This window comes from Talaromyces rugulosus, chromosome III (assembly GCF_013368755.1).
Source record: "Talaromyces rugulosus chromosome III, complete sequence".
In the NCBI taxonomy this organism is placed as follows: domain Eukaryota; kingdom Fungi; phylum Ascomycota; class Eurotiomycetes; order Eurotiales; family Trichocomaceae; genus Talaromyces; species Talaromyces rugulosus.
The window spans coordinates 3,998,575-4,018,963 of record NC_049563.1 but is presented as its reverse complement, the minus strand read 5'-3'; the positions used below and the strand labels follow the sequence as shown (position 1 = coordinate 4,018,963).

At 47.3% G+C, this 20,389-nt stretch overlaps 7 protein-coding genes across 7 annotated transcripts; 4 read left to right on the top strand and 3 right to left on the bottom strand.

Annotated features, from left to right (window-relative positions):
- Window positions 1-613: 613 nt before the first annotated feature.
- Window positions 614-2,094, top strand: TRUGW13939_06184 (uncharacterized protein; the record flags this gene model as incomplete). The annotated part of the gene is made up of 4 exons (XM_035489339.1): window positions 614-680; window positions 743-985; window positions 1,048-1,416; window positions 1,472-2,094. 4 exons carry the CDS (start codon window positions 614-616, stop codon window positions 2,092-2,094), a joined length of 1,302 nt encoding a protein of 433 aa, XP_035345232.1.
- A 404-nt stretch (window positions 2,095-2,498) lies between these two features.
- TRUGW13939_06183 (uncharacterized protein) lies at window positions 2,499-3,417 on the bottom strand (the record flags this gene model as incomplete). Its single annotated transcript, XM_035489338.1, has 2 exons — window positions 2,499-2,732; window positions 2,812-3,417. Coding segments are annotated over 2 exons (840 nt in total), but the record flags the coding sequence as incomplete, so codon positions are not given.
- A 338-nt stretch (window positions 3,418-3,755) lies between these two features.
- TRUGW13939_06182 (uncharacterized protein) lies at window positions 3,756-5,650 on the top strand (the record flags this gene model as incomplete). The annotated part of the gene is made up of 6 exons (XM_035489337.1): window positions 3,756-3,860; window positions 3,919-4,097; window positions 4,185-4,791; window positions 4,854-5,073; window positions 5,140-5,204; window positions 5,435-5,650. 6 exons carry the CDS (start codon window positions 3,756-3,758, stop codon window positions 5,648-5,650), a joined length of 1,392 nt encoding a protein of 463 aa, XP_035345230.1.
- Window positions 5,651-6,718: 1,068 nt separating this feature from the next.
- TRUGW13939_06181 (uncharacterized protein) lies at window positions 6,719-7,858 on the top strand (the record flags this gene model as incomplete). The annotated part of the gene is made up of 1 exon (XM_035489336.1): window positions 6,719-7,858. The coding sequence occupies one exon, from the start codon at window positions 6,719-6,721 to the stop codon at window positions 7,856-7,858; it is 1,140 nt and encodes a 379-aa protein (XP_035345229.1).
- An 829-nt stretch (window positions 7,859-8,687) lies between these two features.
- TRUGW13939_06180 (uncharacterized protein) lies at window positions 8,688-9,602 on the bottom strand (the record flags this gene model as incomplete). The annotated part of the gene is made up of 1 exon (XM_035489335.1): window positions 8,688-9,602. The coding sequence occupies one exon, from the start codon at window positions 9,600-9,602 to the stop codon at window positions 8,688-8,690; it is 915 nt and encodes a 304-aa protein (XP_035345228.1).
- A 1,459-nt stretch (window positions 9,603-11,061) lies between these two features.
- TRUGW13939_06179 (uncharacterized protein) lies at window positions 11,062-17,499 on the bottom strand (the record flags this gene model as incomplete). Its single annotated transcript, XM_035489334.1, has 5 exons — window positions 11,062-13,257; window positions 13,329-13,585; window positions 13,645-13,746; window positions 13,802-16,774; window positions 16,833-17,499. The coding sequence occupies 5 exons, from the start codon at window positions 17,497-17,499 to the stop codon at window positions 11,062-11,064; spliced, it is 6,195 nt and encodes a 2,064-aa protein (XP_035345227.1).
- Window positions 17,500-18,245: 746 nt separating this feature from the next.
- Window positions 18,246-20,090, top strand: TRUGW13939_06178 (uncharacterized protein; the record flags this gene model as incomplete). The annotated part of the gene is made up of 4 exons (XM_035489333.1): window positions 18,246-18,425; window positions 18,495-18,570; window positions 18,627-18,937; window positions 19,002-20,090. The coding sequence occupies 4 exons, from the start codon at window positions 18,246-18,248 to the stop codon at window positions 20,088-20,090; spliced, it is 1,656 nt and encodes a 551-aa protein (XP_035345226.1).
- Between the last annotated feature and the right edge of the window lie 299 nt (window positions 20,091-20,389).

Sequence of the window (20,389 nt, the reverse complement as noted above, 5' to 3'; positions counted from 1 at the left end):
CCCATCCATCGGGTTTGGATATTCGCCGGCATCCTTCCAGGCAGGGTAAGGGGACTAGTCGGCAATGGTATAGTTTGAGAAGTAGTCTCAGTCCGAAATGGGTCTTTCAAAAGATGTATTGTCAAAGACACAAATTATGACGCATCGCAGATGATTTAACGAGCTTGCAAAACAGTCAATCAACATCTCAAGCAGTCGCTGTCAAAGAATGGAGTCCATGCTCCAAGTAACGATTAAGTCCGCAGTCTTTGATCTGCAGCAAGTAATCTTGCCAGTTATCCGATTATGGGTACCTAAGGCAGGATTTGGTCTCCTCGTGACGTGTATACTTCTTGTGAGTGATACTTGACGTTCTAATTTGTTCCTTTCTCACCATGATAACATGAGGACCTACAGACTCTCTATGGCATTTCACTATCTGTCCGTCGGATTTTTTTCCATTCTCTGTCCAAGTACCCTGGCCCATTTCTTGCCAAATTCACCAATTTGTACTCTGCATACCATGCGTGGAAGGGCGACATACACCTAGACATGTATGAGTGCCATAAGAAGTACGGTAAGCTGGGCTTTTGGACCACATATTTGTAGAATCCTTCAATCTTAAATGTTAAAAATGGCAGGCGATTGCGTCCGCTATGCGCCAAACCGAATATTAATCAACAGCGTGGATGCATTACACGGTATCTAGCCATCTCATTTCAACATTCGTGGCAGTAAATACTGACTCGATTTATCTGTTAAGAGATATACGGCCATGGCTCTAAGGTTAAGAAGTATACAAACTATAGGGTGCTAGCTCAGCAAGCTCCAAACCTCCTTACCATTCGAGATAAGCTTCAGCACGCTCGCAGACGCCGCGTCGTGAGCCAGGCTTTTTCTGAGAGCAGTCTCCGCAAGTTCGAACCCAAGCTTCTCACGATGTTAGGCCGGTACAGTGACGCCATACATGGCAGTATAGGCTTGTCCAGAGACATGTCGAAAGATTGTAATGAATCCTGCAGCACTTCAATGGCACAATTTCTAACCTTTTCTCTCTCTCATGTATAGTGAGCAACCTTGCATTCGACAGCATGACAGCAGTATCATTCAACGCCGACTTTGACACCATAAATAACCCACATTATCGCTACGCCACGGCTGCCCTGGAGGAGTCAAATGTTCGGCTCAGTGTGCTGCTGCAGGAACCCAAGTTCCTCATATTAAACTTGGACCGATGGCTCTTTCCTGCGTCGATTGTGGGTCGGGATTTGTTCGTAAGATTTATTCGCAAGCTTCTGAAGCAGCGAATCCAGGCTAGAGGGACGACGACAAGCGCAGACATCTTTTCGTTTCTCGAAAAGTGCAAAGACCCCGATACCGGAAAAGAGCTGAGCCCCATGGAGCTGAGCACGGAGACTGCACTCTTTGTTGTTGCGGGTGAGTTGCCATCATTATGGGGAGGGAATTGGATGAGTATAATTGACTGGATAAGGGTCTGATACCACTGCGACAACCATGGCTGCTACAGCACACTACCTCACGGGATGTTCGACCTCATATCGCCGAGCTGCAAAGGAGGTGCGCTCTACTTTCCAGTCGGTAGAAGAAATTCGCATAGGGCCAAAGCTCAACTCATGTTACTTTTTACGCGCTTGCATTGACGAAGCGCTTCGGCTATCACCACCTGGGGGAGCTGCCCTTTGGCGCGAGGTGGAAAGCGGAGGGGCCGTGATCGATGGGAACTTCATCCCAGAAGGTACTGATGTGGCTGTCGGCATCTACAGCATACATCACAGTGACAAGTACTACGAGGATCCTTTCACGTACAATCCCGAGAGGTGGTACAGGCCGGCCGACGGCGAATCCAAACTCAACTCTGGACGACTGGCATACATGCCATTTTCCATCGGATCTAGGGGCTGCGTTGGGAAGCCATTGGCATTGGCCCAGGTTATGCTTACTTTCAGCCGTCTACTGTGGGAATTCGACATTCGTAGGGAAGATGCTGACCCTAGCTGGGATGAGTCGGATGTGCACCCATCTGAATATACAACTAAAGATCATGTTTCTGCCAGAAAAGAGGGCCCGATATTGAAGTTCCAGCCTCGATTCTAGTGATAGTGTCAATTTTTTATCTACTAGCTGTATTAGTACTAAATACTGTTTGCAAGGACTTTAGATAGCTTCTTGAGAAATAAAAGAATTGCCTTACGCATTGGCTTCTTCATGATAGGGTGGGTGACATTTCATATACTAACATCCCCGCCTAACGATAAATGACGGTAAATGTGATATGATTATCGTGAACAGCTAGGTGCGTGGTATTATTTGGTCCACAATATAAAAGAAGAAGAGAAATGTCTTTTCATTATGGAGTAACTCCTACTTATCCCTCATGGGCTTACAAGTATTTGGAGATCTGGCTCCAAGTCATTATCTAGAGACAATATTGAAGAGATATGAATGTACATATGTATAGCACTGCTTTCGCTAAACTTGATATTCGTCCTACACTGACCTCATATATCTGTTACCTTCATGACCCAGCCAAATTCATCTTTGGATTTGCCCTTCTGAATAGCTTCAAGTGCCTTGCCAAGTCTCAGAGCAGCCTGCCCCGAATTCGGGCTTCCGTCTCCATAGACAAACTTGTCCGCTGTGCTCCTCATCGTGATCGATTTGATCGGTAGTACGGTTGCAGCAGTCCCGCAGGCAAGCACCTCAGAAAACTGTGGCAGCTCCTCATATTTAACCTAGACCGGGTAACATAATGTATTAGCATTGCACGAGCCACCTCATATAGATAGAGCTCCCTACTACTCTGCGTTCTACCTCCCATCCAAAAGACCTAGCCAGTTGTTGGATGCTGTCACTGGTAGCGCTTTTGATAATGCTAGGGCTGTCAGGGATTACAATACTGATTTTCTCACCCTCAGTTTTGATGCCCACAAATCCAGATGTCGAAAACTCGTCAATGGCAGTCCTTGTTTGACTGTCAAGATGCAGCGTAATGGCAAATCCCTCGCTCTTTGCTTTATCGGCCCACTTCATCACAGGAGCGTAATTGCCACCCACTTTGCCTGAACCAGTCCCTCGAGGAGCAGCGCGGTCAAAGTCCTCCACGATCAAAGCGTCCACAGCTTTGATACCGTGGTAGGCGGCTGCAGGCGTGACGTAGACACAAAAGGTATATTTGTCAGTAGGGCTGAGCAAGATCCGAGGTCCAGAACCGAAGACGATAGGTCGGATATATAGCATGCCATCTGTACTGTGAGGAGGGACGAACGCGGCATTGTTGGCTACGGCTTGTTGAATACAGCGAAGGAAGTGATCTTTAGGAATTTCCGGGATAGAAATCAAGGAAGCGGTGTGCTTCATGCGTACAGCATGAAAATCGGGTCTGAAGATGTTGATTTCAGTGTCATTTGGGCCACGAAATGCTAAGAAAGAAAATTAATATCACGTCACGTTCTAGATAGACACTTGGCCGATGAAGGATCTAGCTTAGACGCCGACAGAGCTCGTTTAATTTTACGTGGAAGTTATATCCCGTAGCAAACAAAATACGTACACTAGTCATTAGTCCGAGTAATTGGTTAGTTACTGACGCGTATTTTTGTGGCCCTATTTCGTGGAAACTAGCATTATTCTAGATAACTAGCTGCTCCCTCTTTTCTTGTAACCTACCTTGGTGATTACTCGAATGTGGTTGTACTAGACTTCTCACCTTTAATTTTCTGTATTCATTTCTCAAACGTTATTTGTTCTTGTCTACCATGTTTCCTCAAACGTTTAACCATGCAGCTCTTGGAATTTCATTGACTATAGTGGTTATAGTCATCTACAACAGGTTCTCTGTGATTGCATCATGGATTATAGATGTAGGCCGATTGGATGGGGTGCTGTTAAACTGTATTATGACTTTTGCAAATATTCCAGAAACTTCTTAGCACTTTCAACGGAGGCGTTTTGACCCAAGGAGTTCCAATCCGAGGGCCGAAATGGCAGTGGCCCAACGGGCAGTTCACAGAAAAGTTCATGAATGGGAGAGCGAAATCAGAGGAATGGCTCCAGTACGGCCCTGTGTACCGCTTGTGGGCAGGCCCAAAACCTGAGATGTGCGTGATTATCTTCTCCGACAACAACCATTCTGGAAATACCCGTTTCTTTGAAGGGATATACTGAAATTGGAATTTAATTGCTAGAGTCCTGACGACTCCGGAAGATATCCGAACCTTTCACACAGACTCCGACAAGCATGGAAAGCCACTAGATGGAAACTTTGGGTGGTACTTCGGCCAACTCCTTGGCCGCTGTGTCGGTCTTCTCGAGTATGATGAGTGGAAGAAGATGAGACGAGTCGTTGATCCAGCATTCAAGCACTCGTCCGTCGTGAACCGTGTCGACCTAACTAATGCTAGAGCTCAGAATTTCGTGGAGAGCTTGAGTACGTTCGCTAACAAAAGCGAGAATCTGTCAGATAAGGATAAGTTCACTGTACATGCTGCTTCGGCATTCATGAAATTTCCCTTCTACTTCACTGCCGAGGCCGTATACGGTGATATGAGTGATGAGGAGAAGAACGAGCTTTGGGTGCTAGCGGAGAAGCGCCTAGCATTGCTACCGTGGTTTTTCAAAGGGAGTATCTACCGCACAGCTTATTTGAAGTTTTGGAATCGCCCTGCCTACAACCAGCTCATGGAATTCGTGAAGCACTGGGCAGACTTCAATACTCGTATTGCGAACACTCGACGAAAGCAAGATATTGCTGTTCCCATTATCTCTTACTTTGACGAATATGAACAGGGAAATGTCACGATCGAGCAGGCTAGAAACCCAGTCTTCCCACTTAATTCTTCGCTGACTGTCACCAGATCACCCATACCATCGATGAGATGCTCTTTGCGAATCTTGACGTGACGACACATGTCTTGACCTGGGCAATTACATTGATCGCCGACCACGATGGCGAGAAGGAAAAACTGAGAGCGGAAATCACAGCCAACAAGGACAACTTGGAGCAGTACATCACCAAGACGGACACCCATCTCCATCGATGTTATTATGAGTCGCTTCGCCTGCGGCCACTAACGTGTGAGTGGGCCATGATCAGCGTCATTTAAAAGAAAAGCCCTGAGCTAACCACGGGGCTGGGTTTAGTATTCAGCATTGGCGAAAGTGCAGATACGGTAAAGAACTTCCGCGGTATCCTTGTCAAACCCAAGGTAGGCTACGATGGGAATCCCGCGTGGTAGTATATGCGCGCTGATAAAGGGGTATTCCACAGACCATGGTGTTGGTCGACACGCTGTCGATTAACGTTCGAAACGGTTTCTGGGGCCCCGACAGTGACAAATACAACCCAGATCGATTCAAAAATATCAAACAGACCGATGCAAGTCCTTCAACCATCCATCTAAATATTGAATAATTGTGATAGCTGACTGTATTTCAGTTACGATACAATCTTTACGTGTTTGGTTTTGGCCACCGAAAATGTCTAGGACAGTATCTCGCAGGACACATGGTCAAGGCCATTATAGTACACCTCTTCTCTCAGCATGAGGTTCGCATAAAGAATGGAAGAATTGGGGAGGATGACTACCAAATTGACAAGCACACATGGGTTCCAGTGGCTGATGTCAACGTTGAGCTGAGCAAGCTCCAGTAAACCGGCAAGTCCAGGATTAGTTGTTGACGATTCTGTGAGGAGAATGCGAACTGTTATGTACTCGAAGTGAAATTTCTTGACAATAAGGGCCACAAAAACAACAAATTGATACTCCTTGCTTATGGTCTGTATGTGGAATGTTCAAGTTATACGATCAGTAGGTGTTGAAGCCTAGCAAATGGTTGTTGGTAAGGACGGCCATGTGAATGTATTTAATTTATGACTTTAGGTTCTCATACAATCTATCGTTGGGAGGATTTATTATTTTCTTTATTATTTCACGGTACAATTATTATTTCTGTATAGCGATTAAGGAACTATGGGAAACCATCTAAAATTTAGCTAGGGTATTTTTCCGATATAGAAAATTCTTTCACTACGAAAGATTAGTATTCTGGATTTCAGTACACTGGCTACAGGAAAGGCCAAGATGGGGGCAGGTCTCATGTTGTGCTCCCATTCCAGCCTCGCTCCTGCAGGGCCGGGATATTACTCAGGACAGAGCTGAATCCAAAGTTTAGTGGGGTTAGCAATACTTCTAACAGGAGTACGGGGCTGACTGCTGGTGGATATGTGCCGAATCTTACACCGGCGTGAATTGCACGGCTAATATTCTGGCCCAGCCCTAACCGCAATGAATAGCATGTCGCTCCACCGAAGATGACCGGTACGTGTGGAGCTGGTGAGAATGCGATTGACGAATTAAGATAAGAAAATAAAATAATCTCTGTCATTAGTAGAAACCATTAAGACATACGTCTTATTCAAACCATGCAGAAAAAGAAAGGGAAACAAAAAAGGGGGAAAAGGAACACTGGCATAACAACAAGCAATCATGTTGCTTTCCCAAAGCCGAACACGCGACAATCCTGTGATCGTTGTCACAATCGCAAGCAACGTTGCGTACGAAACGGAAACGAACCTTGTCTGCGGTGCAAGGCTGCCAGAAAGGAATGTGTATACAGCCCTCCACTGCGTTGTGGCAGACCGAGGATTAAAAGTCCGAGGGAGGATGCGAGATTAAAAGAGAGAGGAGATAAAAATGGCCTTGTTGAAACTCCTTCATCAATGTCAAGCACTGCTGTCAAAAGGGCCAAAGTCACATTGCCTATGAACACGCCAGAATACACATCCATTACCGCTACAATGCCTTGCACTCATAGCCTTGGAGATAACGATTCAGATGTATCTTCTTGGCTCTACGTTCCTCCTTTGACTGCATCCAATGCATTCAACACATTGCCAGCTACTTTAAATGAGAATGCCGACTTCTGGGGGTCGCCTTCAGACAACTGCGACGCGCCTATGATGAATCCAGATGATATTTACTACACAATGACAGGCGAAATGGATGAACCGTGGTCGGATCTTTTAAGTTCTGAGTGGCAATTGGATGCTGCTGACACACCGAATGCCGTGGAATTGCCTAGTCCTGTTGAATCACCACAATCGAGTGCAGCGCAGAGAAAACCACATCTACCGATAAGGAGAATTCATTCAGTTCTCTTACTGTCAGAGATCAATCTTCAGCTTCACAAAATACAAATTCCGAAAACCCCGCAATGCAGCAAATGGAAAACCAGTCTAGATTGCACAATCCAAACAGCGCAGTCTTTCATACAAGCATTAAGCAAGCTAATTCCCGATACCAATAGCACCTGCAAACCACCCGGTCCTAGTAAGTTGCAGACGTCTCGACCTGCCATCTTCAATATTTCGGGGACGCCAAAAGAGGACTCCAAGTTATCCAGCCTAGACTGGGCAATTCGTGGATTGCAAAAGGAACCTTTACAGGCCCCATTTAATAAACAGATTGATAATATAGTAGCGCACCTGGCGCTTATCTGTTATGCTCAAATAATTCGTTGCTACAAAAGCCTGACAATCATGTTGTCAGACACTCTCGTATGGGTAGAGGCAAATCCGGACGACCAGCCCTACTTATTACCAATTCGGATAGGAATATTGGAGGCATCAGTCAGTCCATGTCTACATATCGCGATGCTCGTGCAACTTATATCTCACCATGTTGATGAGCTCTCAGAGAAGATCCGTCGACTAAAAACATTAATGACTGATGATAAATCTCAGGATGAGGCAGTGGAGCATTCGTTTAGTGATATGATCGGAGTCGACACTCACCATGAGGTAGAAGACCTGAGGGACGGTTTGGAATTTGTGATGGATAAATTAAGATCACGGTCCTAGTGGCTGATTGCTTTTCTCTCTGTAACTCTGCACTTCATAAACTTGTTGGATCAGTAGCAGGGTGCAATCTAACTCGCTATCTACTTCCATTTTATCAATAATATCTATGACAAAGGCACCCAAGAGCGAAACAACTAGCAAGATAGTGAGAAAGACTGCATCCGTATAATCTTCTACAAATTTTGTTTTAATAAGTTCAAGTTTAAAAGACCAAAATGTGTTTAACTATAGGCACGCCAAGTATGAAGCTTTGAGATCTTACAAAACATTTCTGACAGGTTGAACCTGCATTGTGGTCTACGTAAGGCAATATGTCAGAGGCTCGATTTTGTTACCTGGTTTGGCAACCCATTCGCTCGACGGGATGGATATCAAGCCGTCTATAGTTGATATATCACTTTCCTATATGGCTCCTGCTTGCCAGCTTCTAGTATTTTTTCTGTCAATTTCCCACATAAATCAACATGTTTATCTAGACCTCACTAAGAACGGTCAAGACCGCTTCAAAATAAGAAAACTCGACATAGGTTCAATCCATCACATACAGTAACAAATATACAGCACAGAATATATTGACATTAGTCCTATAATTACATGTATGATCTAGACGCCCAAAAACCATATCATTGTAACTCGTTCAGGTGGAAAAAATATCATTCTCTCTATTTTCGAAAGTCAGGACCAACTCCTTATATTTTACCATTGTTCCCACCTATCAATAGTCTATCATCATCCAGCTTCTTGAAAGCTGCAGCAAGAATAGATGGCTATGCTCATGTAGAAAATTTAGACTTTTTCTGATGGACTTCCTTCCCTCCCTCGTGACGACCTAGTTCAAAGAATGCCCATAACCCTTTTCTAGCCGCAGGTCTGTATCCGCCCAGCCATTGACAATGGCCATGCCCTGTTGTCTGTGTGCCTCGATCTCGTCCCATCCCCAGCTCTCGGCAGCTCCGATGGCAGTGTTGACCTTGTCTACTGCCAGGGGATCCTGTCGAGCCGGTATCCATCCCGCTTCGGCAAGGAATAGTTCAGGTCTCACAGTGATACGACCCTTCTTTAAGATGTACTTGGACAGGCTGCAGGCATGTAGTCTCTTCCCTTTCCTGCCAATAAACCAAGAGCCGATGTAAAGCCACCGCGAGTCCCATCCGAGCACGCGAGATTTGACATTATATTTGGTGTACGCGCTCATCTCACGCTTGAAGGAGGTGTAGGTGGCACCCAGAATGATCGCTGGAGATCCCTTTACCCTCTCACGTCTCGGCGTACCGTCTCTCCCCGTGTACTCGATGAACATGTTGTCCATAGGCCAGGCTGGCGCTAGTATACGACCTATGAGCTTGCTTCGGGCGATGTCTAGGTCGGTAAAGTAGGTCGAATTGGACTTGTGTAGGTTGAAGTCCATCTCGGCAAGCGGGACGTGAGTCGAGTAGACTGACGGTATGAACAGTGGGTGTTCCAAAATGGAGCTTGACTCGCTCGGTTTTGCGTTGACGGCGACTTTCCGCATCACATTGTCCGCCGAAGGAGATCGAATCGTCTGTCGCAATTGGGCCTTGAAGCTGATGTTGAACGTTGACAAAACCCGCCATGTCCAAACTCCGGGAAGTGATTTGAAGTTTGCGATAGCAAATAGCAGACCCAAGCTCAATATCAGCCACGATGTGGGTTGGATAATGTCCATAGACGGCTGGAATGAAAGCGGCCAGTTAGTGATGCCCCCAAGGAGTGTAGAATTCATATTTTTGTTTCTCTCTAGCGGTGCATGGGAAAAGGCGTCACAGACGTCCAAAGGATGTATCACGTTAACCGACACGGCTACTCATATGACATTGATATTGACGAGGAAGCTACCAAATCCTGCAGATTCTGTTCGGGACAAAACAGGCGAGAGGACAGTTACTTCACAAATCAGTGCAGCTGTCAGGACAAGAATATGTCACTTTGAACTAACGACCATATTTTCCCTGTTTACTCATCCACCAATCGCCTCTGCCTCGGCGTATGGAACGCATGGCGGAACGAAGGAACATGGTCATCAGACTTAGGACCGGTTCTCTCGGACCGGACAGTAAACAGGTCTTCTAGCAGAAAAGTTTATGTTGAATACTAACCTCCTTGGGCAGTTCGGGAGTATAGAGACAGTAGTATAGCCGGGAGTTGAGTCCCCAAGCCTAGATGGCCGCCACAACAGCTGAAGCCGCAGCAATGCGCTTCGGCAAGCCACATCGGCTGTACTCTTTCATCATTACTCTAAGTACGTAGGCACATTTATTGTGTATATTGGACCAGAGCTAGCTGTGACGATTGGGACACAAGCCTGCGAGGCGGCTGGGTCGGTTAGCGGAGTAATCAAATCAAATAAATTAAAACTAACTACTAATAGTTACTAATTAGTAATTAGTAATTACCTTACATGCGTCCTGTGTTTGCTTGGTACAACCAATCAAAGTGAAATCCTTGACCGGAGAGTAAGCATGCTATGGATAAAACGCTAGAGGGTGGAGTTGCATAAGCTTGGTTACGATAATGACCGACGCCGAAGATTTAACCAGTTGCATAAATATTTTGAACAAATTCTTAGCAGTGCCTGTAAATCAGCAGATTACAGTAATTTATGCAATATTTACAGTCAGGGACTGTATTGGATATGTCAGCATAGCGAAAAATGACTAACCCAATATGGGATCTTGCTCGTATTAGCTTTGGTAACGAAATACCCCGTCGAATTTTCTTGTAAATAGATGCCCTTATTACTACATTAGATGATGCCTTCACGACTACGGACGCGACGAGGTGACCGAAATGCTCGAGTAGACCCAGAAGAGCATGGCCAAGGATAGCAAGCTCCTCTTCGTCGAGCAGGCACAAATGGATATTGCCTATAATATGCGTGTACCTGAGATCGTGTGGTGCTAGTGACCTAGGATCTCTTGTACCTTGCTTGGGTTGGGATTCAGATTGTAGGACTCTAGGAACACATTGGTATCAATTGATATTCCGCAGGCAATCTATTCTGCATTTTTTTAGCACCTTCATACCTTAATAGTAGATATAGTTAGATCTTTAACTGGAAATTCAAATATTGCACTATATACTGTTTATTAATAGTAATCCCTTGGATTAATTTATTTACTGGGACATGAGCCATTGGTGCCAAAAATGGCCATATAATATACAGTATACCATATCAGCAACCCTTAACCTATTTTACATTGTGGATATGCAAAATTGGAAAGAATCTCCGCTACCGGGCGTTGGCGTGCCAGACCATTGACAGCAACAGGGAGGAAAGACGTGATTGCGGAAATGTGGGATGGTGAAACGCTACAGTTGAACTCCAAACTACAGTGTAGCCCATCCTCCTGTTCGGTGAATTCCAGTTGTAGCGGAAATTTGGCACCCTGAGCTCTGATTGGTGTACTGGATACCTCGATGTCTGGAAGTTTCAACGAATGCTCAAGTGCGTCCGAATGCCAGTGGTATACGACCATGACATCGAAGAGAGGGTTGCTGCTACCGATGGCCGCGAGGATTTGTGCATAAGGGAGTTGGTGTTCAACCGCCAGGTTGATCTCGGTGGCAACTCGCTGCAATAGTTCGTCGCTGCTGGTAGTTTTTGTATCATTGAGAGGCAGCCTGATGGGCAATCTGTCCAGGAAGACACCCATAAGGCTGGCAGCACCAGGTTCGTCTCTGTTTGCATACGGGATCCCCAAGGTAATACAACTGGAGCCGAACACTGCGAGGAGGGTAAGGGCTGTCGCAGCAACCGCCATGCGCTGGGACACTTTTGTGCCTTCTGTATACGGGATCAGGATTGACTCATACGAGTCTAGGTCAAGGCCTGGAGTAGAGCCATCTCTCAGCGGAGTTATCACCGTGTTATCACCTATTTTGTCTTTCCAGAAGTCCTGTTTCTTTCTATCCAGAGAGGTATGAGGTAATCCTTGGCTTAGCCGTAGCCATTGTGCCCATTCAACATAAGTTGGCTCTGAGGGCTGATTTACTTCATGGTTTTCGATGGCGGAAGCAGGTTTCGCAGTATAATGGGCGCCTATAGATTTGAGAAGAATGGCCAAGGAATGCTTGTCGGTCACGATATGGTGAGTGACGAGAATTAATGAAGTTGAGAAGTTAGTCCGCTCCCAGATGATAGCACGAATCAGTTGATCCCGTGACAAATCAAAAGGCTCATTTACAATAGACTGCAGTCTGCTTTCATCCAGTGCAGAACCACTGAAAATGAATGGCGGATGGACGTCCTCAGCAATCTGGCGAACGACAGAACCGTCAGTGGAGAAATATCGAGCTCGGAGGATTGGATTTTCTTGAATCACGGAAACCAAGGAGTTCCTGAGTAGCTCGGTATTGATATCGCCGTTCAGCTCGAAGCGGAATGTAGTGTTCAATAACGATTTCGTCCCAGTTATCATGTGCCAATTGTACAGCTCTTCTTCTATCTCCGAAAGAGGATATGAAGTGGCAAGATCAGCTGCGGAGGCGAGGCTGGAGATATACGACTTAAAAGATTGAACTTGATTATCCGATTTCTCAACAAGTGCATACTTGTCGATCTCTGCGGAGAGCTTAGAAAGAATAGTCTCTCGAAGCAACAGCGACACTGGGACACGATGACCGACTGATTCAGTTATCAAACGGGCGGCATGTATTGTCAGCAAAGAGTTTCCTCCAATGCCAAGGAAATCATCATGCCTGTTGATACGACGGCCTTCCTGTAGGACGGACTTCCAGACTTTGGCCACAAGGTGCTCTGTAGGAGTTAATGGGGGTTCTCCCTGGTCTTTGTATTTAGAAGCAATTGCTTGAAGCGCCTTGCGGTCGATCTTATTATTGGCTGACTGCGGCAGCGTGTCCAAGGCTATGATCTGACTAGGGCGAGTGTACGCCGGGAGCAGATCCATCAATTTTGAGAGGACGTCCAAAGTGTCGATAGTGCTTGGTGTAACGAAAGCAACAATTCGGATGCGATCAGCAACGATAGTAGCGGCTTGTTGGATGGAGGAGTCCGCATGTACGAGGGCACGATCGATTTCCTCTAGCTCAATGCGGAATCCACGGACTTTGACCTGGTTGTCGACACGTCCCAAATAGACCAGTGACATGGCATCGTTCCACTGACCAAGGTCACCGGTCTTGTACATTATTTTCCCCGGTGAAAATGGATTGGGTAAGAAATATTGACTAGTCTGATCCGGTAGGTTCCAATACCCCTGTGTCGTCTGGGGACCTGAGAGAAAGATCTCTCCAACAACGCCAGGTGCGACTAAGCATTGGTGATGATCCAGTAGGTAGACATTAAGGTGTGGTACAGCCTTACCAATTGTCACTTTCTGTCCTGGAAGAAGTCTGGCCGTAGTCGATATCGGACCGCACTGGATTAGAAGATGCATAATCAGCCTCGACCTTCATCTCTTTCAAAGCGGTTGCGGAGCGATAGACTTACCTCGCATGGTCCATAGCCATTAGATAGACGCTTACGAGACCAGGTGTCTGCGATGCTTTGCGGCACGGGCTCCCCAGCCAGGTTCAGAGTGTCAAGGTTAGGGAAATCATCTGGTGAAAAGGCTGCCAGCAGCGAAGGTGTAGCATAGGCAGCATGAACACTGTTGAGATGTCCCAGAGGATCACTTGGGTCTTTAAGAACCAACGTGCCTCCATAGCACAGAGTCCCAAATATTTCGACCGTGACCACATCGAATCCTATGCTTTGTTAGAATCGCCCTTCGCTGTTTATGCTACATGAACGTGGTCAAACTAACCCAAAGAATAAACTTGACCATTTCGACGGCCCGGCTCAGTGAAAAGACGAACTGACTCGGAGTCAATAGCCATGAGAATGCTTTGATTGTGAAGTGGAACTCCTAGACGATTTCATTGTTAGTCATCTGCAATATGAAACAAGAATAATAAATCAACCTTTAGGAATTCCTGTACTTCCAGAAGTGAATACCAAATAAACAACGTCTCTAGCGTTTGAGACTGTGCTCAATTGTGAGGCTGGCCCCTTGCAAGTGCTCAGGAACTCATCGCTTATTATGACAGAACCCCGGTTGCTGCCAATAACTGAAGCGCAATTTCGGTTTGCGGCTACAAAGAAGCGAGCACCACTCTGCTCAATGATAGTATCAATGCGTGTAGCTGGCAGTTTGATATCTATCGGGCAGCAGATGCAGCCTGCCTTGAGGACGGCCAAGATCGCCACAATCCAGTGAAGCGAGCCATCCGTCAGAATTCCAACGACGTCTTTGGGGTTTACGTGAGACCTTAGGTGGTTTGCTAGTTTGTTAGCTGCCAGATCGAGTTGCCCGTAGGTCATCGAACCGCCAACGGATTCTATGGCCCTTAGATCTGGATATTGAGTTGCTGTCGCCTCGACAGCGTCTTTGAGTGTAGGATATCCTGCGTACTCGACTGACCGATTTGCCGCATTCACAATGTGAGTTCTTTCCTTCCCGGTAATTATTTCTTGTCGGATAGTTTGGAGATATGTATTTTGAGGTTGAATCAGGCCTTGCAACGCGCTGCGGAAGTGTCTCAATAGACCTCTAATGCTAGATTCGGCGTACAACGAGCCATTGAACAAAATGCGGGCCCGCAGGTCAACTCCCTCTCTCTCAAGAAGCAGAGATATGCCGAACTCCATCTTGTCCTTTCTCTCAATTGTCCAGGGCTCTGGTAGAGCCTGGCATGGACGGCCCATAGTTGGTAAATCATACTCGATCACGACGATGGACTGAAACATGTTTGCGATGCGACCAGCCGGCATCTTGGCCAAGGCCTCGTCTGCGGACCACTGATACTCCATCATGTGCAGGAGTCGAGACTGGGCCTGGGACACGACACTATCAACAGTCTCATCATTACCCAGACCCAATACAAACGGACATGTATTCAATAGCGGACCAACAACTTTGTCTGCCCCCGACGTCCCGATGTTCCTCCCCGAGAGCACAATGCCAAAGGAAACATTGTCAGTGAATGTGTAGTTAGACAAGACCAAACCCCAGGCGCAGTAAACAAGCGTTGCTGCCGTAACATGCCGAAGTCTCGCCGCTGTCTCTAAGCTTTCGGGGGTTATATCCAGTCCAAGCTGAAGGCTTGTACTCCAACAGGTGTCCTCGCGATTGGGAGATGGGGTTAGGAGAACAAGCGGTGGCTGATCTGGCTGGTTTTCAAGCAGTTCTGACCAGAAGGCTTTGCCCTGGGCGTCGTCCTGTAAACGCTTTTGAGCCAGAGCTATGCTCATGTACTGGGGATGATCTGCCAATTCTGTACTGTCTAGCGCAGAGCGGAGCTCATCCAAGATTACGCTTAACGACCAGCCATCAGCCTGGCTGTGGTGGGCAAGTACTAGTAGCGTTGAGGCTGTGTCGGGTACGAGCACTAGGTGGCATGCTTGCACTGGGGCGAATCTCTCTGAGTTATTAGGCAGTGAAATCATTTTGTATAGCTCTTGAGAGCGACGCTCGATCAAGCTTTCTAAGTGTTCTTCACTCGTCTCTTCACTGTTCCACGTGAGATCCAGCGTGGGACTAATATGCTGCAACCCCTCTTCTAGGGAGAACGTCGTTCTAAAAATGGCGTGTCTCTGCATGACTTGCTGCCAGGCGCTCTTCAACTTCTGGAAGCTAATTGTCGTTCCCGGGTGAGGCATTGTAATGCGCAAGAGCATGTAGTTCACAGCTGGGTCCTTGACGTTACCTTGAATCATCTTGGTTTGGATAGATGTCATCGGACCAGTGGCTAGAGCAGCAGTGTTTTCTAGCTCGGGGCTCGCAAGCTCCGTAGAGCTGCCTGCAGATTTTTCAATGACCTCGCATATCGAAGAGAGATTTGGCAAGTCGAAGAGGTGAATGAGCCTCAGCCGCAATTCTCGACTTTGGAGGAAAGACAACACTTTCAGGCCTGCGAGTGAGTTGCCCCCCAACTCCCTGAAGGAAAGACTTCCGTCTATGTCTGATATCGGTAGCTGTAGACTCTTGGATACGGCGGCAATCAGAATATCCATCACTGACGCATCCTTAGAGATCAGGTCCAGCGGCGCCTCTTCACCTGTATCGGGCGCCTCGGAATCCAACAACTGCTGCAAGGCTCTGTTATCGGCCTTACCATTTGCAGTCAGCGGCAGAAAGTCCAGTGCCCGTATCAGGTCCGGCACCACGAAAGCATCGTGTTGAGATGCCAGTCTTGTTCGGAGAGCCAAGGTATCTATCTCAGCCGGAGTGACAAAAGCGACGAGTCGTCCACAATGCATGAAAGCTGTAGCAGCTACGATCTCGGGGGAGCTGTACATTATGGGGATCACCTGCGACTCGAGGTTCACCAGGAATCCGCGATTTTTCACGAAGCTGTCCTTCCGTCCAGCAAACTCAAGACCGTCTTCTGTTCGCTTAGCAAAATCGCCTGTGCGGTATATCCTGTCGCCTCGCCAGTATACGAACTTTTCCTTCGTTAGGGCTTCATTCTCGAAATAACCCGTCGCCAAGCCCGGACCTGTGATACAAATCTCACCATAATCCGCTTCCTTCTCCCCATCGAGCAATAATGCCTGGCTATTTGACATCGGGCGCCCTAGAGTGATGGCTTTCTCCGGGAGGAGCCTAGCAACGAGACAGGCGAAAGTTGTCTCCGTGGGGCCGTAAAAATTATAGATGGCACATGTTGGCAAGGCTGCAGCCCACTTGCGGACAAGAGATATAGGAGGAGCCTCACCACCCATAACGAGGGTCTTTAGTCTTGGACACGTGGTTGGGTCCTGGATCGTATTCAAAACCGATGGGGTACAAACCATTGTGGTACACAGCGTTACGGTGTGGAGGAAATCCGAGGTCGTAGCGATTTGCAGCTCCGCTCCGTTGCAGAGGGTTGAAACAATAACCCCTGTGCATGCTACACATGGGTTTATTAGCCAGATAAGAAGATAATAATGCAAAGGTAATTGACATACCGTCAAATCCAGGTGAGAATATGAGCATTACGCGGTCTGATGGGGTGGCATTGAGATTGAATGGCGTTTCTTGACCACCTTGCTCTACGTAATTGAGCACACAGCCGTGCGGGACCATGACGCCCTTCGGCGTTGACGTGGTACCAGAGGTAAATATGATGTACGCCAGGTCGCTTGGTTGAATGTGATCCCAGGGACGGTCGATTTGCTGATCGGCCCTTCTCTTCGCCGCCAGCTCTTCGCTTGGCGAAAACGCGGACTCGATCATGAAGTGTGGAATCTCTTCATATTCGGGGAACTGATCTATCGTGGTATTCAAGATGACTCGTGCAGATACTCTGCTCAAGGTCCACTCGATACGATCCTGACTCCATGATTCTGTGTCGATGGGGACGAATAGGGCTCCTGACTTTAGAACACCTAAGAAGCATGCCACCATTTCGGGGCTTCGCTGCGCCAAAACAGGGATCTTATCGCCCTTTCCTACGTTGCGCTGAGAGAGCAGCCACGCAATGTGAGACGCTGCATTGTCGAGCTCTGCATATGAAATTTTCCTATCTCCGAAGGAGATGGCAGTATGGCCTGGCTGGAGCTTCGCCCAGTCCTCTATTTTGTCACATATTGTCTTGTATACACCTGCAGTACCGATGGAGGCGTGGGACACCATTTTGAGTGACTAGTTGCTTCGCTCCTTTAAACCAGGTCAAAAATCGGAAGATATAGTACTTTTGAAGTCAATGAAAACTGTCAGGCTATTAACAGAAGAACATGTAGCTGTGCTCTCTTACGTCAACCATCGTCCAGGAATTCAAGATCCAACACGAGTAGCTTGGAGCTTGAAGCAGAGCTGCAGTGCTCCGTCGCCGTGCCGCCAAGTACGGCTATATACTGGGATAATGTCGCTCCACATTCATTAATGTCCGAAGTCTGTTTAGTGGGGATTTAAAAATACGAACCAGACCCGAGGAGGTGCCAAACCATCAAAAACTAAGCACCCCAGTGACCCCACTAGGGGATCCCTTTTTGGTAAGGATGACAGAAGGTTAATGGCCGTCCCGGAGTATATCTACTATATCGGCCAATATACAGAGCTTAATCGCCGGGTCATAAAATAGGTATTCCCCCATTGCATATCACCCACATAACCAAACCACACCAAAATTCTTGTTTAGGAGCCTCGAAAACCTTGAATTGTGCCTTGGTGGACGATCGTTCGCCAGAAGATCTCCCAGCTCTTCACTAAGGGATGGTTAATGTTTTTTTTTTGCGTGTGCCCTAACAGATATTTGTGTACCTGTAAAAAGCTAAATCTAGTCCGGCCTCTTCCCTTGTGTTTCTGACTTCCTTGGGAACCCTTTAACTTTCTCTTTACCGTCTTTGATTGTCTTATCCTATCCAGCACCACGAGTCAGCATGTCCAAAGAAGAAGCGCCATCCGCGGCTTTCCAAGATCAATCCCCGGTTATCAGCTCTCAGGAGGAGTCGAAGCCGGAATGGAAAATCTCAAAGCGTGCCCTACTGGTGTTCGTCAACATCTGCGTGCTGACCCTCATGGTCGCCATTGACAGCACATCTATCGGTGTTGTCCTACCGGTGAGTCTGACGCAATCGAAAACTATGACACAAACATGAGTCTGGCGTTGACTAACATATTCATCTTAGGACATCTCCAAAGACCTTAATTCACCAGCCATTGAGGCTTTCTGGGCCGGCACTGGCTTTCTCCTGTGCGCAACTGGTAAGTAGGCTCCATCATTGACATGTTTGCTATGCTAAAAGACTATCACTTCCAAGTCTTCCAACCGACCTTTGTCTCGTTCTCCAACATCTTTGGCCGCCGCCCTCTGTTTCTCCTTGCCATCGGCTTCTTCCTTATTGGATCTATTGTCGGCGGTGTCTGTCGGAATACCGCCCAACTACTAGTGGGTCGATGCATCCAAGGTGTGGGAAGCGGTGGCATCATGGCTATCACCGAGGTGCTCATCGCCGACCTAGTCCCATTGAGGCAGCGTGGTCAGTATTACGGCATTATGAACGGCACATGGAGCATCGGATCTGTCTGTGGTCCCATTGTCGGAGGCGCGTTTGCCAATGCTAATGCTTGGGTAAGAACTGGCCAATTTCCGACTTGATTGTCATCTTTCGTACTAATGGTGCCCGCCTTGTTAGCGATGGATCTTCTACATCAATTTCCCTTTTATCGGAATCGGTGTTATTTGCGTGATTCTCTTCATGAAACTGAACTTTGTCCCCACGTCCCTGGCTGAGAAGCTCCGCCGTGTCGATTATGTAGGCACGGTCATCTTCGTCGGGAGCACAACGTCTTTCCTTATCCCATTGACCTGGGGAGGCGTTATGTACGACTGGAGCTCATGGAGAACCCTAGTGCCTCTCATTATCGGAATTGTCGGGTGTATCGGGTTCGCCGCTTACGAGGCCTATTTTGCGGGGGTTCCTATAGTCCCGGCAGCCCTCTTCAAGAACAGGACGACCACCGCCTCCTTTATCAGCGCCGTCTCCTCAGGCCTTCTGGTCTGGTGCGTTGTTTACTACATGCCGCTATACTATGAGGCAGTCAAGGAATACAGCCCTGTCATTACCGGTGTGGCGATGTTCCCGCTAACATTCACCGTGGCACCCGCCGGTGTTTTCGCTGGCGTCTTGATCACCATATATGGCAAGTATCGCTGGGCTATTTGGTCCGGCTGGAGTATCTCTACGCTCGGCTTTGGCATCTTGTATCTCCTCAAAGTCGACACCAGCGTCGTGAAGTGGATCTTCATGAACGCCGTTTCTGGAATCGGCCTTGGATTCATCTTTCCATCCGTAGCCTCCGCCATTCAAGCCTCGGTCACTCGGGAGAATGTGCCTATGGCTTTGGCCATGTTCAGTTTCTTCCGTTCCTTGGGCCAGGCCATTGGCGTTGCCATTGGTGGCGCTATCTTTCAAAACCAGATGCTCAAGAACCTGCAAGACTACCCTTCTCTCGCTCCTCATGCCCAGGCCTATGCCGCCGATGCCTCCGGTCTAGTTCAAGTCATCAGGGCCATGCCATACAACCAAGATAAAGCAGATCTCCAGCAGGCTTACGTTGACAGCCTACGCATTGTCTGGGCTGTGTGCTGCGGCTTGTCCGGAGGCACTCTCTTGGTCAGTCTGCTAATTAAGAGCTACAGCATTGACCAGGATCAGAGCACATACCAAGGCGTTATTGAGAAGAATGAGCGTGACATAGATGATGCCAGCCCTGCAGCTTAGATTTGATTGCTGGTTTCTGTTCCGTTGTTTAAATTCTTTTTGCATCGTGGTGGAGTCTTTTATCGTTCTTTAGATGTCAATATAATATTTTAAATAGTAAGAATTATGGAGTAGCATATATATGTACAGCTGCGGTCCCTGGTTCTGTCGACTTTAGTTGGTGCAGGATGCAAACAATACTAACTTAAAATTGATACTATTGAGATCTGAAGGTCTGAAACTAAACTTGACGCGTGCGCAACAATGCCTTGAAACGACGAAAATGCATCTCAACAGGGTGCATAGGGCAGATGCTTGGT